Source organism: Lemur catta, chromosome 25 (genome assembly GCF_020740605.2).
Source record: "Lemur catta isolate mLemCat1 chromosome 25, mLemCat1.pri, whole genome shotgun sequence".
Lineage (NCBI taxonomy): Eukaryota > Metazoa > Chordata > Mammalia > Primates > Lemuridae > Lemur > Lemur catta.
The window spans coordinates 10,553,817-10,571,038 of NC_059152.1; the positions used below are offsets into that span (position 1 = coordinate 10,553,817).

The window sequence follows — 17,222 nt, forward strand, 5'->3', positions numbered from 1 at the left end:
CTCTTGCCTCTCACCCATAAATGTCTACTTATGTTTTATGCAGAGCAGTTTAGAAGCTGAGATCTCTTTCATTATTCACTTCTTTCCATCTTCCTCAAACAAACCACCAAGCTGCTTGTGGGTTTTCTTCTACAGAAAAGTAGGTCCCCCCTGAAAAGGGGCTGATGGAGTAAAGGCCACCATCCCCGACAGAGCCACTGAGGTTCAGCCCCCAGCCTGTCCAGGGCAAGCCCTGGTGCTTTCTGCTTCACCAGGCTGGCTGATCAGAGATCAGAAAACACTGGGTAAAATGTGCAGCCAGACAAGAAGGTGTCGTTACCATCATCCCTGCAGGCCGAATTGCAAAAGCTGCGTGAGACCCTCCCTTCCCTTCCGTATCCCGCCCGATGCCCACCGGAATCTCTTTCACTTTCCCAGCCGGCAGAGCCGAAGTGTGCAGTGGCACAGGAGAAAGGTTCCGAATCTTCCGTGCTGAGAAGACCTACGCGGTGAAGGCAGGACGGTGGTATTTCGAATTTGAGGCTGTCACCGCTGGGGACATGAGGGTTGGCTGGAGCAGGCCGGGTTGTCAACCGGATCAGGAGCTTGGCTCCGACGAACGTGCCTTTGCTTTCGATGGCTTCAAGGTGAGCGGACTTCGCAGTGGACCAGGCATCTGCTGCTCTTTCTGGCAGTTTGGTAATACTGGTATTTTCCACAGCACAAATTCGGAAAAATAGTTCATAGAAAAACGTGTCCTTGTAGTCTCAAAACCCATTTCCCCATGGTATCAAGATAGTGGCATTCACCAAGGCATTGCTTCTCCATGGTTATCAAAAAATGAATTATCCTTGTCTATTGGAAATGTTAAAGATACATATGCAAATGAAAATGCATGTATGTTAAGATAGCAATTCTGTATAAAGATTTTTATCTTAAGCAACAATTAATGGATGTATAAACATTTAATAGCCACAGAATGCTTAAGGTGATGTTTATAATCACAAACAGTTTTCATTTTCAACATTAATAGTAAATTCTATTTCTTAAACTGGGCAGAAGCTGATCAGGTGCTTATTTTGTTATTTGTTTATTATGTAAATGTTTAAGGATTATTTTATATGTATAAAATATTTTATGAAAAAAAATATGCTTGGGGCCACAATAAGATAATAGTTGCTTTTGGTTGGTAACATTTTAGATATTTGATTATTTTATCTTATTTTTTTTTTTTCTGATTTTCTTCAGTGAATTTTTCTTTTTCCTATGAGAGAAAAAAGCTGCTTTTAATTCAAAAAAGAAAATTAGAGTAAATAAGCAATCATGAAGAGATCTGACATTTGGGTGTTGCGGCTTTGTTATATCGTGGGTGGGAAACCATTTCTAGGCTAGAAATTAGGACAATCGATCCCCACCTTGTTCTGAAACGTCACGTTTCCTGAATCCTGTTTTTTATAGCAAATAGAAAATTCTGAGATCTTTTTTTGGGTCAGCGTTAGCAAACCTTATTTAAACTTCAAAAAATAAAATGGTTAAAAGGTAGCTTTAGTTTTATTCTTCCTGAAGGTCAGGTGTAACAAACCAGAGTAGCAACTACCCCTAAGAAGTTAAAATACCCTTTACTCCCAGTCAGACCACAAGCAGGAAAGGATACTCAGTCTGGGACTAGGCATGTAGTGGGTAGGGCGGGAAGGAGAACACCACAGCCAGGTAAGTGGGTTGTGACTTTTATGCCTTTTGACACTTAAAGTTTTTAGAAAGTACAATATGTTATATTGAGAAGAACTATATCATTGTTCTGAATTGGTGACTACATCCTGTTACATAACAACTCAAAGTGATGTTGATGCTTAAGTGACAAGTTGAAAGATTTATCTGACAATGTAACTAATTTGTACCTGTAAATTAGCAGAATATACCTGTAGATCCAAAAGTTACATTTTATCAATACTATGTTTCCAATGTATGTATCGTATGGGATTTCACTTATGTGTATAAAAAAGGTTGGCATCTATTTTCAATTTTTGGCTTGTTATTTCAGCAGATATTTTTGGGTTAGGTCTGAAGCTTTTTTAGTTTTAGCATGTAACTGAAATGCTTCTGGATTTCCATTTTGTCAAAGTATCAGTGATACTGGTTCTAAGGAATAGAATTTTATTTTCCAATAGATGAAAATTTGAATGTCATTTCCAATGGTAAATTCCCCGCTTGATTCTCTAGCTTATAAATTTTTTTGTATTTGTAGGAGTGGAGAAAAACAACCCATATCCTGGGAAATATTTATTGCAGTGGAAAAAAAAAAGTTCTAAAGGCATATGGTTTTTCTTTTAATAGGGAGTGGGTGGGGTTAGATTTTTAAAATAATGGACTCTCAAAATCATGAAATAGCATTTGGGTTTTTCTCAAGATTCAATGATATACCATATTGATATTAGATAAGGATTCCTAGACATCTCCATACTGCTTAGATAGGACATCACAGTAGCCTGACAAGCCAGCTGGAGGTCACCTTACTGCTGCATTAATAGAAGGGGGTGCCCACTTACTCTGTGACAAGAGACTCTTCTGTTGTCCACAGGCCCAGCGGTGGCACCAGGGCAACGAGCATTATGGGCGCTCTTGGCAAGCAGGCGATGTTGTCGGGTGCATGGTGGACATGAACGAACACACCATGATGTTCACCCTAAATGGCGAAATCCTTCTTGATGACTCAGGTTCAGAATTGGCTTTCAAGGACTTTGATGTTGGTGATGGTAAGTGTACTGCGTTTCGTGTTGTTTTTAAGGTTGCAGCGCAAGGAAGCTATTCACGGTAATGCTTCATACCCAGCCCTCTGTGATTGAGGTTGAGTGAGCAGATGAGTTGCAGCTGGAAATCGTAAGGGCACCCGGTGGCTGATTTGATCAAATGCACCCTTGAAGTTACTGTAGCGGAAGTGCTGTCTCTGCAGCTTAGCTAGGGTTTTGTTAAGGCCGAGATGGCTTTCATGAGTGTGAATGAGAAAATAAATGACAGGCAAAAGGATAGTTTTTCACTATGGTTAAATTTTTATTTAGAACTTCCCTGTTTAATCAGCTGCTTATAGCCTCTTTCTGTTCATTCGTTTCACAAAATTGGGGTGAGAACCTACCATGGGTCGGGCACTCAGCTGGAGATGGCAAAGATGAGTAAAACACTGTCCTGTCTTTATGGAGATTACAGTTTTCCCCAGGAGGTTGATACTTGTGCAATTTCTGTTTAGTGGGTAAGTTCTACAGTAAAGAAAGGCACGAAGTTCCATGGAATCACAATGCAGGGAGCAAATACCACTACCTCTGGGGCCCTGGGATGGCCTCTGAGCAAGGTTGTGAAGAAAAGATGGGTAGCAGTGGTCAAGCACAGAAGAAGGTGTTTATTCTCCAGAGCTGAGCTTCCAGTTTGGTGGGCACTGGCCACATGCGGCTGTTTAAATCTAAATTAATTTAAATTAACTAAAGCTAAAAATAGGGTTTCTTAGTCACACTAGCTACCATTGCAAATGCCTAGTACCCATGGGTCACGGGTGGTGTCCCTGCTGGACAATGTAGATAGAGAGCTTTTCCATCATCACAGAAAGTTCTACTGGAAGGTATTGCTCTGGAGCATATAAACAAGACAACATTCAATTAAATATTATATTCTTTCATTTGTAAATGAGCCAACACATTTTTTCCATGATGGCTTTTGAATTACCTGTTATATATGTGCACGTGTTTTTGCATAAATAAATGTAAACATATTTGCATATACAGTCTTAGATTTTAAGATATACTTCAATCAGTATTTTTATATTCTCTGAACATGTCACTGATCCTCAAAACACCAGCCAGCTCATTATTTGCATTAAATTTTATATTCATCCATGTAGCAAGCTTTTGAGCAGGTAGGGCCATCATTTCCCAAACCCAGATTTGCAAAAATAATAGAAAATTTGCATTTTTGTAGCTTAATATCTATTTGAACACTTGTGTCTCTGGATGGTGAAATTGGCACTCTAACCCCCTCCCCTTCTCCCTTTCTCTGATGTTGTCTTTGAGGGTGTCAAAGTATCAGTGGGAAGGTGTGTAGGGGACTTTTTCTCAGTGTTACCTGTCTACACTGGCCACTACTATGGATATGACCTGAGATACTATTTTTTAATCAGTTTTATTAAAAAATACTTGACTACTATGCTTCTTTGGAAGCTTAAAATCTTGAAATGCATGTGTGAGTTCTGTTTATGTAGTATGTGTGTCACAGAATGTACAGAGAATCACAAAATGCCCATGTTCCAATACATGCCTACACGAGAGGATTCCCTTTGAAAGATTTCTGAACAGGAATGTGTACTGATGCAATGCCTCCTTTTCTGAGGCTTATTTTATTGAAGTCTCTGTCCCATTCTGCAGTTTTAATAAGGTTGGGGGGCACTGTTCCCTCCCTCAGGGACTCTTCCTGCCCTCATCCTTGGGATCAGTCTGCGACCTCAGGAGGGAAGAACCCTGCGGCCAGTGGTTTAAGCTGCTCCTGGCCGCAGGGAGAAATGGGCTTTTCCTTAGTGACCTTTTGGGTTGGGTTGATCTTTCCTTGCTCTTCTGTGTCATCAAAATGGTAAAATCTGAAGGGCTTAGGAATGGATATCAGCCTAAAGAAAAGAAACTAGGAAGCCCAACCGATGGGTTTTTTTCTCAGGTCTCCGGAGAAACAGAAGGAAATCTTGTGGTTGTTATGTGATCCAGCCCAGCTCACCAATTTAAACAAAAATCAGAACTTGTGCCCCAAATAGCAGCTAGTAAAAAATTATACTTTGTCTTTGCCTTCTACCCTCTTCTCTGCTGTGTGAGGATAATTTATTTCATAAAGCACACTCAAATTTCCATGGGTCAAAAAACTATCATTAATTTCAAAAGAAAAAATATATATGCATCCCTGAGCTCATAAATTAAACATCATTTATACTGAAATATAATACTAAATCCCCCTAAAATTATGTCAGTAATTAATCAACACAGTTATACTCTAACCTAAAGAAATGCCCTTCTTTATTTGTTCTTTAATTGTTCACCTGTTTTACCAAAACTCGTTCTTAACTGTCACATAGTATAAACTCCAGATTCCCTCACAAAATATATTATACCCAATATGTACATAATTCAAACTTTAGTGTAAGAAAAGCAGGATAGAAACAGCAACAATAAAATTTAAAAGAAAACGATAAAGACAAAGGAACGTCAGTGAAAACATGCAGATGATATGCCATTTACCCAGCGGCATTGACATCACAGGGGAAATGGTGCACAGAATTTTCTCTGATGTAAAACTTGTGCTCCACATGTAAGCTGAAAAAATTTATGCAATGTGAGCTAATTTTTACTAGTGTGAAGATGAATGCATGTTTCACTCTGCTGGTGCTTGGCTCCCCCCGAGGCATGTGAAATCCCAACTAGTCTTATTAAAAAGAAGAAAAAGAAATGCCTTGCCGGAGTATTAAATGAATTTTCACATACAGTAGAAATTCAAATTCTTCTAATCCAGGGGTTACTTCAGGATTCCTCGGGGCTCAACAGACATGGCTTTGGGGGTGATGTGTCTGCTACCACATACAGCATCCCGAATATAAACCGTGTCTCCATCCCCGCTCTTACGAACTGAACTGTGTCCCAAAATTCGTATATTGAAGCCGTAATCCTCAAAGTGACTGTATTTGGAGAGAGGGCCTTCAAAGATGTCATTTAGGTTATTTGAGGTCATAGGGTGGGGCCTTGACCTTGACCTCGTGTCCTTGTATGAAGAGGAAGAGACACCAGGAATGCATGTGCTCAGAGAAAAGGCCATGTGAGGACACAGCCAGAAGGCTGCCGTCTGTACCCCAAATCTGCTGCCACCTTGAACTTGAACTTCCAGCCTTCAGACACTGAGAAAATAAATTTCTGTTGTTTAAGCCACCCAAACCTTGACACTTTGTCAGCAATCTGAGGTGACTCATATACCACCCCGCTACCCTGGTATTCCCTGCTAATCTAATACTCTTCTCAATTCACTGTTACAGGCAGGGCCTCCTGTTACCAGTGTTTTGAAGGACTAATCCTATCCTTAATTTAAAACAAGTAAGAGAGTCATTTAAAATCTTGCTGTATGGTAAAAGAATCATTATTTATGCCTGGAGATGGCCTGCCTTTTACAAAGGTACCTGCCAAGGGTACGTACATTGGGTTGTGTAAATGCCTCCTTCTACCAGAACCTTTTCACACTGGTCAGCTCTTCTGTAACCAAAGATCATCTCAGACCCCTCAGGTTCTACACCCTTAGCAATGCTACTCAAATCCAGAAACAATGCTTTGGATTCCGTATCTGCCTCCTGAAAGGACAGTGAGTGAAACTGAATTCCTCGGGGTGCTGTGAGACCTCATGAGTTCCTTTCCATGGGAGAAAAACAGAAAAATATATTTGGAATTAAATGAACTGTACAGCCATAGGCAGGAAAGAAAATGAAAAAGAGATGAAGGGATAACGTTCCATTGTTGATTTTTGTCATGCTGCAATTTGGGGAAAAAGGAAGGAAACCAGAATATAGAACTGTCGGTTTATACTTGGAATGTCCTTTGTGCCTTCAGTTGAAGTCTTGTAGCAGTTAGATTATTTGCTGGATGTGTGTGGCTTATCCAGAACAATGGTTTCCAACACGGTTTGAATTAAGGGTAGAAGGTCTGCACCATCTCAAACGCCCACCTTCCTAGATTCCCCACAACACCTGAAGTTCCTGTCACCAGTGTCACTCTGTGCAACCTTCTATCCCAATACAGACCTGGGAAAGGAACTTATTGCTGGGAACCTCCCTAATTAAAAATTATCACTTGTCAGAGGAAGAAAGGAATTGGGACTATGAGGCCGACTTGCACAGTAGGGAAATCCAAGTAACCCAATTCTGAAATAATTCTTGTTTGGCATTGGACAAATAGCCTCTCTGTTTTCATTTCCTTAAAATGAAAGCACTACTTGGAGATGATCTCTTCATGCCTCTTTTTTTTTTCTTATTTCAGCATATTGTGGGGGTACAAAAGTTTAGGTTACGTATATTGCCCTTGTCCCCCCACCCCTCTGAGTCAGAGCTTCAAACGTGTCCATCCCCTAGACAGTGCACATCACACTCATCATGTATACATACACTCCAAGGCAGATGTTTTTTGTGTTTGTTTTTGTTTCAGTCTCCCTCCCAGGATTCTCAATTCAAATTCTGGCATCCATTTTTTTTATTTGTATAAATTTAAGGGGTACGAATGCAGTTTGTTACATGGCTATATTGCATAGTGCTGGTCTGGATTTTTGGTATAACCATCATGCAAATAATGCACATTGTACCCATTAAGTAATTTCTCATTCCTCATCCCGTGCCCAACTCCCCACCGTTCTGGGTCTCCAATGTGTATTATTATTGCACACTCTGTGTCCGTGTGACCACCTTATTTTGCTTCCACGTTTAAGTGAGTGCATGTGGCATTTAACTTTCTAGTTCTAAGTTGTTTCACTCTTGGCTTCCAGTTCCGTCCATGTTGCTCCAAAACCCACGATTTCATTTTTTTTATGCTGAGTAGTATTCTAGGGTATGTGTGTGTGTGTCACACACATACCACATTTTCTTTACCCATACTTAGGTTGGTCCCAAATCTTTGCTGTTGTGAATAGTACCGCAGTAAACATACAAGTGCAGGTATCTTTTTGATGTAATGATTTCTTTTCTTTTGGATGGATACCCAGTAGTGAGATTGCTAGATTGAATGCATCTGCCATCCCTTTAACTAGCTATGGGACCCTAGACAAATGATTTAACATCTTAGTTGTTTCCTCGTCTAGAAAAATGGAGTTAATATTAAATAATATAGGTGCATATATATTATCTGGTGCATAGTAGGCCACAGCAACTGTCATACTTTCTTTTCTTTCCATTAAAGAAGTATGTAATATACTTCTTTGTACATTTGCATATAGCATTGGTCACTTTCATCTGCTTTTTGGCCATTTGGCTTGGGTAATACACTTGGACTTTTTTCTATGTTTCAGAAATGTTAAAATCTGAAATCATTTGTTCTTAGGAAAAGCTAGCTCTGCTTGTGATCTGCTTTATCTTCTTTTTATTGTAGCCCCGACCAGAAATTTCATGCCTGTGTTTCGCCCCCACATCTATGTGGCTGCCAGCTCCTTGGCTGGACTGGCCTGCTCATCAGACACCCCTCTGCTCTGGAGCAGGGAGGCTCCTCAACGGAGAAAGTTAAAATTGGCCACAGCCATCTGTCTTCTGTTGGAGGAAGCAGCTTAGCCATAAGTTGTAGCTACTGTTTTAACAGATTTGCAAATAGTTAGGGTGGCTTTGGCTCAGGCCCAGGTAACTGATCGCGCTCATGTGCACTAATTTAAGATCCACCGCCATGATGAACATTTTCCTTAGATATCATCAGGCTCTGTTATTTGCAGGGTGTCAATTAAGGTAACTGGAATAGAAGATCAAGAACCCAAAAGACAGGAAGGTAGGACTGAAATTTTACATGTGCTGGGGTATATGCATGAGTTTGTGGAAATCTATTTTTTTTGTGTGTTAAAATATTGGTGTGTTCTGCCTACTTCATACTAATAAAAAAATTGACCTCCAGTGATCATGTTTTGTTATGGAGCAGTGATTAAGAGTGATGTCATTTATTTATGTTCAATTTATGCCTAACATTCAGTCACTCTTGATAGTATTTAGCCTTTCCTGACACGATAGTACGTATATTGGTAACTATTTCTTCATTTACCTGTTATCTGTCTTTCGTATTCTTTTTTATTCTGTTCACAGCTATATCTTTAGTGTGTAGAACAGTTCATGGCACATGGTGGATGTTCCTTAAATATTTGCTGGGTGGAGAAACGTGATACTGTATGGCAGCAATGTAAAATAGTAACTTGGAGCAGAAGTTGGCAAACTAAGGCCTGAGGGTCAAATCCGGCCCAACACCTGCTTTTGTAAATAAATTTTATTGGAATACAGCCACCCTCATTTGCTTAAAATCTATGGCTGCTTTTGCACTGTGACTCTGAGTTGAGTAGTTGCAACAGAGCCCATATGGCCCATGAAACCTAAAATATCTGCTCTCTGGTCATTTGCAGAGTTTGTTGAGCCCTGGCTTAAAGCATGGGTCTTGGGATCCACCAGCCTTGGGTTTCTTTTTTGGCCACTTAGTAGCTGTGAGGGCAAGTGATTTGAGCTAAGATTTTGGTTGCCTCTTGTGGAAAATGGTAGTAATGATTCATTCCTGTCTTAGTAAATGGTTGTGGGAGTTCACAGAGACGAAGCATCAGGAGATACTAGCTGCTGATGCGGAGCCCTTTGTGCTGGGTGTTTCGTTTATTGCCATCATCTTCATTGTTCAGGACACTTTTCCAAGTACCGAACAAAAGGAGGGGGCTGAGGCTGGCCCTGTCTCTGTACGATGACTGAACGCTACCTGTAGTTTCACTCTCTGTCTTCTTTGGCCCTGTTGCCAGCTAGTTGTTTCTGCTGTGTATATGCCAATTTTAAAAAGTAAAGATAGTTTCTAGAAATATTGGTTGTTTCATTATGATAGCAGTTATTAAAGCCATGATTTCAAAAGTCAGAATGTTATTTAATTTTCACTAAGTTCTATTTCATTTCAATTAAAATGAGAAAAAAATATGTTAGTTTCTACTTATGAATGTACTTACATAAATATATTTCTTGAAAGGGGACCAAAACAGTAAGGCAATACCGTCTGCCAGTATAACAGCTGTAAACTAATGAAAAAATATGTATGTATCATAAAAGTAATATATTCTTGTTGAATATTTGGAAAATATTCCAAGGAGTATAATGAAAATGGTTAAAAATTACATATATTCCCACCACCCAGAGAGCAAATTGACTTTTAATACATTTCTCTCCCATTTAAAGAATTGAGATGACGTTGTAAAAATAATTTTCCATTACCCCCTTTTTAACATATGATAAATGTTGTCCCAAGGCATAAAAACATTTTAAACATAATTTAAAAATTTTTAACAACTTTTTATTTTGAGAAATAGCAGTCCTTCAGAAAAGTGAATCGTACAATAACACCTGTACACCTTTCGCCTGGAGTCAGCAATTGTTTTTATTTTGCCATATTTGTCTTCTCTCTACATACAATTTTATTTTGGTGAGCCATAAAGATGATTTTTAATGGCTGCACATAGTTAATATTGTCTATATATCATAGTTAAAAAGATGATTTTTAATGGCTGCACATATTTAATATTGTCTATATATCATAGTTAACCATCTTCTTATTATGGGTAATTTCTTCTTGTACCTTTTTTCCCCCATTTGAAATTGAGTTCAGTGAACATCCGTGCTAAGGAGTATACATATGGGATCTCACTTTAATACTATTAACATAACCCTATGGGGTAGGTGTTGCAGAAGAAAGGATTAAAGCTTAGAGAATTTAAGGAACTTGCCAAAGGTCAAATAGCTAATAAGTGGTGAAGCTAAGACTTGAATCCAGGTCTGTTGAACTCCAAATTCTGTGTTTTTAATCACTTCATAGTACTGCCTGTCTCCCGTCTTCTTAGAAGGTAACTCTTATGTAAAACCTTTTCTGCCTCCCATCTGTCTACCCTTCCTTTGCTCTTGGTATCCTGTCTGCTTAAATAGGTAGTAGTTTATTTTGGCAAAACTTCTTTACTTCTCTTTCTACCTCATTAGACTGTGAGCACATTTTGGCTGGGATCTGTATGTTTGTCACCTTTTATTTCTAGTTTCTGGCACACAGTAGCTACTCGATAAACACTTATCAAATAAAGAAATGAATGGTTGAAAGTTTCTTCATGCATATTAACAGATTGCTCTACATAAATCTTGTACTAGTTTAGTTTGTTGTTTGGGCCATTTTATCTCCACTTATAAATTTCTTTATGAGAAAGATATAGGTATGTCCCATTTTAGTAAATGAAACTTTTTTAATGAAACCTATCACTTGTTTTCGTAATAATGTATACATATTCATTGAAGAAAATTTGTTAAATTAAGAGAAATAAGAGAACAAAAAGGGTTAAAAATCCCACTACTCTGAGACTTTTTGGTAAAAAACCTATCGGTGTTTTCCTATCTAAAAATAAGACATAAGTTATAGCTTGCTTTCTTCAAACAATATTTAACTGAATGGTTTCCTGTATATTAATGAACATTTGAAAACCAAATTTTCAAAGGATAAATAGTGTTCTATCTCATGAAAAAAGGTATATTTATTATCAAAACAATATTTCAGAATTGTAAACATAGCTATAGGGAACAATTTAAGACATAAATCTTTTTGTATATTATTAATACTAATCACTTACTGGTTTTCAATGAAAGTGTTTCAAATATACACAAAAGTTCAGATATTAATATAACAAATACCAAAAGGTCTACTCGAAGGGTATTTACAGGTATCCAGTTACTTCACTTATAGGCTAGGAATGCCCACAAATAAAGTGATGAGAAAGAACTAGATGTTTACCATCTGAGTAGATGTTTCTATCCTGGTATCCCCTAGTTTATGTCAAATGAATGCTAGATTTGCCCGTTTGTGCTAATGCAGTTCAAGCTGTCTCAGATCTATTGTATTTATTCAATCCTTACCTTTGATTCCTTTGGGGACGCTTATTTAAAACAATTTTCCTAGCCTACTGCTTCAAGAGCTGTCACAGCTGCAGACACAGCTGCAGTTTTTTTTAGGTTTAAGTGGAAACTCATCATTCACACTTCCTTGAACACAGCTGGATGTGTTCTTTCTTCCCGGTTGGTAGCTCTGTTATACAACCACTCATTTGAATATATATTGATGAATACAAACTGGGTGAAATCATTATGAATTATTGGATGTAATTTTTATTGTCTTATGCTATTTGGGGGGTTATATATGGCTTTCACTGCCACTAATTTCAACAAGGGAAGGAGTGTAAATCATAATGGTAGAACTAACTACAATTCTTGTGAAAATTATTGGCTTATTCTAAGGTTCCACTGCTTTTTGGAGCTACAAATTAGAGAATCTAATTTGTAGTCTGTGTTCCAATACTGACTTTGTTTATTGTGCTACCTACTTGAACATTCATGTAAGACATTATGGAAAGAAATGAAGCATACATAAACACCCACTCCCAGAGAATATCGTCTCATCCGCTTGCCAAAAAATACCATCTCATCGTCTTGACAGTTGATTCCAAAGAACTCAAAGAAACTATTAACAAAGTTAGTATATTAATAGTTTCCCCTTTTTCAGTAGTGGAAAAATTTGCTAACTCTGTCACATATTAGAAAAGCTTATGAAATATTTTATTTTTTTCCCTATTGCTCGTTGCTATTGCATATATAATATATATAATATTTAAAATTATATGTAATATTTAAATAGATATTACATAATTTATGCATATATATACACACACATATACATATATTTTCTCACATGCTTAGATCTTGTTTATCCCAGGAAAAAAAGAGGCAGAATTCTTATCAGAGATCAACAGCAGCTGTCAGTAGATGGAAAACTTTTAAATTTTTGCCTCCAGTCTTTTTTTCCCTTGAGTTATATATGAAGAAATCCACAGCTCAGACTCTGTCTGGTGTTGGTACACACCAGGCTCTTTAGCTAGGTGCCAAGAGCAAGGTGGAGGGAATGATATCCCTCGGCACTGAGTTCTTTCCTACCTTCACCCTAAGAGAGAGTGGCGTGTACCCCTGAGCAAGGGGGCTGGGGGGAGCGGGATCTCCATCTACCACTGGACACCCTAGAATCCCTGGAAAACCAAGGCTGCCTAGCAGTCACTTCGTCTTCCAGAGTAAGCCCTGGGTGAGAGAAAGGACTTATCTAGGGCCCACAACTAGTCAATTACGATGCCAATATCAAATCCTGGTCTTCTCACCCTTACATTTCATACTTAATGTCAATATTCTCTGTATAACACCATTGTTTTCACCCTAGGTTAATGGCTCTCACAAGGCTAAGAGTCTTGGGGCAGTGTGTTTGGTATTTCATACTAACAGGATCACGCACTATTGGTACTGAAGCTTTCGATTTTGTTTTCCCCTTCCCAGGATTCATACCTGTATGTAGCCTTGGAGTAGCTCAAGTGGGCAGGATGAACTTTGGAAAGGATGTCAGCACCTTGAAGTATTTCACCATCTGTGGCTTACAAGAGGGCTATGAACCGTTTGCTGTTAATACAAACAGGGATATTACCATGTGGCTGAGCAAGAGGCTGCCTCAGTTTCTCCAAGTTCCATCAAACCATGAACATATTGAGGTTTGCTTTTTCTTTAAAAATCAGGCCAGTTCCAAAAATCAGGAGAATATCTATATATGTGAGAGTTTCTGCTTGGGCAATTTTGTAACTTACTGAGACTGGTGACCCTGATGTGTTACATAGTAGTGGAATCTAAGCAAAGGATTAGCCTCTCATATTAGGTAGTTTATGGGTAGCTTATTAGACTGATTAAGAATAGTTTCCTTTTTTATATAGGCAATGTCAGGCCAAATCTGAATATGTACAATTGTATCATGAATTTCCCAAACCATCTTTAGAGTTAGAAGCAGAACTCTCTGAATATATCTATACCACAGTACTCTGTTCAATCATCTCTTACAAAATGATGCCACATTGTGGACCATATTTGGGATTGTGAAAACATGATGTTCATGAGTCATCTTTAGAATCAGGAAATCAACAATTAGAATGTGAATGGTGGCTTCTTCCTTCCCTAGGTGACCAGAATAGATGGCACCATAGACAGTTCCCCATGTTTAAAGGTCACTCAGAAGTCGTTTGGTTCGCAGAACAGCAGCACCGACATCATGTTCTACCGCCTGAGCATGCCGATTGAGTGCGCGGAGGTCTTCTCCAAGACTGTGGCTGGAGGGCTCCCTGGTGCTGGCCTCTTTGGGCCCAAGAATGATTTGGAGGATTATGATGCAGATTCTGACTTTGAGGTTCTAATGAAGACAGCTCATGGCCATCTGGTGCCCGATCGTGTTGACAAGGACAAAGAAGCTACAAAACCGGAGTTTAATAACCACAAAGATTATGCTCAGGAAAAGCCCTCTCGTCTGAAACAAAGGTTATTCATACATACAGTATGATTTTAAATGTGTAGTTGTTAGGTAGGGGGTTTACATTGGAGGGTCAGGGGTTTCCTAGTATCAATTTGTTCTTCCTTCTCTTAGTTGTTTTGGTGCAAAGGATTCTACAGGGGAAAAGCAACCTGTTGTCATCTAAGTTTTTTTAGCACAGATATCTATCCCAGGAATTATTTTTTAAGATGTCTGTGTTTACATTCTTGCTTGAAATTTAAACAGTGTATAATCTAAATAGTATTTTTGATGGTGAAGAAGGCAAGTTGTTTAGCATCCTTTCTTGCAGTAAATCAGTTTTTCAGCCTCAGCACTGTTGGCACTTTGGGTCAGGCAATTCTTTGTTTTGGGAACTTCTCTGGTCATTGAAGAATCTTAAGCAGCATCCCTGGCCTCCACCCACTAGACGCCAGTAGGATTTCATCCTCCCAGTTGTGACAATCAAAAATAACTCCAGATAGTCCCAAATGTCCCCCAGATAGTAAAATTGCCCTGGTTAAGGACCACTCAGTTGAATATACGCTCATATTTGAAATAGGCAGAACATTTTAATATTGCTTATTTTTAGTCCTCTAATATATTTCAGATTTTTGCTTAGGAGAACAAAGCCAGATTATAGCACAAGCCATTCTGCAAGACTCACTGAAGATGTCCTTGCCGACGATCGGGATGACTATGATTACTTGATGCAAACGTCCACGGTATGAGGTTGCAGCTGTTGTCATTTATTTCTATTTGTCACTTATGCTTTACATCTCAAATAGTATACTTTGATTCATCATCTTTAGCAACATTATTTTTATGTAATTATTCACTTGTATTTTTATATATATTTTGGGGACTGAAAATTTGGAAAACATATAATATCTGTTATGCAATAAGAAAGCTATTTTGGGAAAAATATCCTTAATAACATTCATAGTCTTGATTTTGCTATCCTGTTTTTTGACAAAATTTTAAATTGCACTTGGAATTTTCTAAGTACATGTGATTTTCTTCATCTTAGTGGATTGTCTAAAAGATCATTTATCATACTTGGTGAGAGGTCAAGTTTTGCTCTCTGCCATTTTAAATTTTCAAAACTACTTCTCCTGAAATGCCAAATGGAAAAGATCTGTAGTTGTGCCTGTTGTACAGTGTTTCTATGTTTGAGTTTGATGTTCATGTTAGATATGAACTATTTCAAAGTGACTTTAAGATGCCAAAATATTATATGTCAGAGATAGAAACGGCCAAACATATGCAAAGAGGGAGGTGACAGGTATAAAAACTCTACCATAGATTAGTGCACTTGCACAAGCTTGAAGAATTTGAAGCTTACCTGCTGAATGGATTAATTAATGATTTTTATCACATACGTATACTGTATATCTGTACTCATATAAATGCATGTATGTGTACATATGTACACAACAGGAACACATACATACATACATGCTCAGGAGTATAAAGAGCCTCAAATCATTTAATGTGTTTGCTCAGATATTTTTTTCCTTTCCCTTTATTTCTGAATCTCTAGTATAAGGCATTTCTTAGTTTGCAGTATCAGTCTTTTGTGCCTATAACATTTTAATTCAACCAAGTAGTTTTAAACCAAGAAATATATTCTTGAGATTATTCAAAGACTCAGACATCAGTTAACGTTGCAAATTGAAGTTTTGTTTTGCCAACAGTTTGTTTTTGCTATCTTCACAGTACTATTACTCAGTGAGAATCTTCCCTGGACAAGAACCTGCTAACGTCTGGGTGGGCTGGATTACATCAGATTTCCATCAGTATGATACAGGCTTTGACTTGGACAGAGTCCGTACAGTGACAGTGACTCTAGGCGATGAAAAAGGAAAAGTGCATGAAAGGTTGGTTTTCCTCAATTTTTTACAAGAGTGCCATCTGAAAAAAAAAAAATATTGGTAAACCTAGATATTCTTTTGTCTTGGATTTTGTGAACAAGATATTTCTATTTATAGGAACAATATAATCAAGCCATTAATGTCAATGTCCTTTTTTTTTTTTTCAACTCATTCAAATCAGTAAGGGATCTAAATATATTAAAGGTGAAAAGCATCATGTAGTAAGAACAGTGCATCCTTTTTGGGTAGTAATCATGTATTCCTTAAGGTAACATGACTAGCAACTTGGGTTACCAATACTTAGCACTTGTTTTAGGGATTAAAGATGGGTTGAATGTGAGGCCTTTAACATACAATCTGATATGTATCTTGGGAACTGGCTAAATGATGGGAGAAAAATGTGAAGACAGTGCGGGCTGGTAGTTTAGACCAGGTGGACACCTTTGAACTCAGACTGAGGAGCAGTGGGTTCTTTCCTCAGCTTTGCCATTGACTCGCTGTGTGGCTTTGGGTAAGTCAGTTACACTCTCTGTGCCATCCTTTTTTCATTTGTAAAACAAACCAAACTCAAACCAAACCTTCAAAAAAGTGAAGAAGGCTATCTTCCTTGCAGAATAAGACAAGAGAAGATCTGACCATTTGCTTCTACCTTTTGTGCCCATGCATCCTCTCTGATCTGCTGTGACAGGTCTCAGAAAGAGTCCTTTATTATGCTGCTTTTCTCCTCTACCTGCACCATCATTTTTGGTGGCTGGGAAACTCCCTTTCCTGCCTTCAGGATGTAACATGTGCAATAAAATGGAGTTAGCACTTGAGATGTGGACCTAGCAGAGATCTCGAATGAAGAGCACTTTACGTCAGTATGAGACCCAAAACCATGTGTTTCTAGGAATGGTCTTGGGGGTACGCATTTAATTTTCAGAGATGGCAACAATATAAGAAAAGAACTTAACATAGGGATGAGATAACTGAAAGATGATTTTGTTGTAGGAAACAGAGGATAAGGAAGGGTTATTGAATCTTACGTACATAGTATGAAGAAATGCAGGCTACATTTGATTATTCAGAAACCAGCTTTATCCCAGCCTTTTTGTTCTTTTCCTTCTGCTTGCTTGGCTTTGTTTTTTTTTTTTTTTTTGGTCTGTTTGTTGTTGTTTTTTGCTAGTCTTGTTAATATGTTCACTGTGTAGTGGCAGAGAAAAGAAATGGAGATGAAGCTTAAATTACTTAACTTTGTTACCGTCTCTAGTGA

The 17,222-nt window shown here is 38.2% G+C and overlaps 1 protein-coding gene across 5 annotated transcripts in view; it reads left to right on the forward strand.

The window, feature by feature from the left end:
* RYR2 (ryanodine receptor 2) overlaps window positions 1–17,222 on the forward strand; it is a 596,087-nt gene that overhangs the window by 384,792 nt on the left and 194,073 nt on the right. For all 5 annotated transcript variants that reach the window (XM_045537281.1, XM_045537279.1, XM_045537276.1 and 2 more), the window contains exons 28-33: window positions 418–626; window positions 2,558–2,732; window positions 13,088–13,296; window positions 13,755–14,107; window positions 14,707–14,821; window positions 15,816–15,976. In XM_045537281.1, the coding sequence (XP_045393237.1) occupies window positions 418–626; window positions 2,558–2,732; window positions 13,088–13,296; window positions 13,755–14,107; window positions 14,707–14,821; window positions 15,816–15,976 (1,222 nt within the window). The remainder of the gene's footprint in view (window positions 1–417; window positions 627–2,557; window positions 2,733–13,087; window positions 13,297–13,754; window positions 14,108–14,706; window positions 14,822–15,815; window positions 15,977–17,222) is intronic.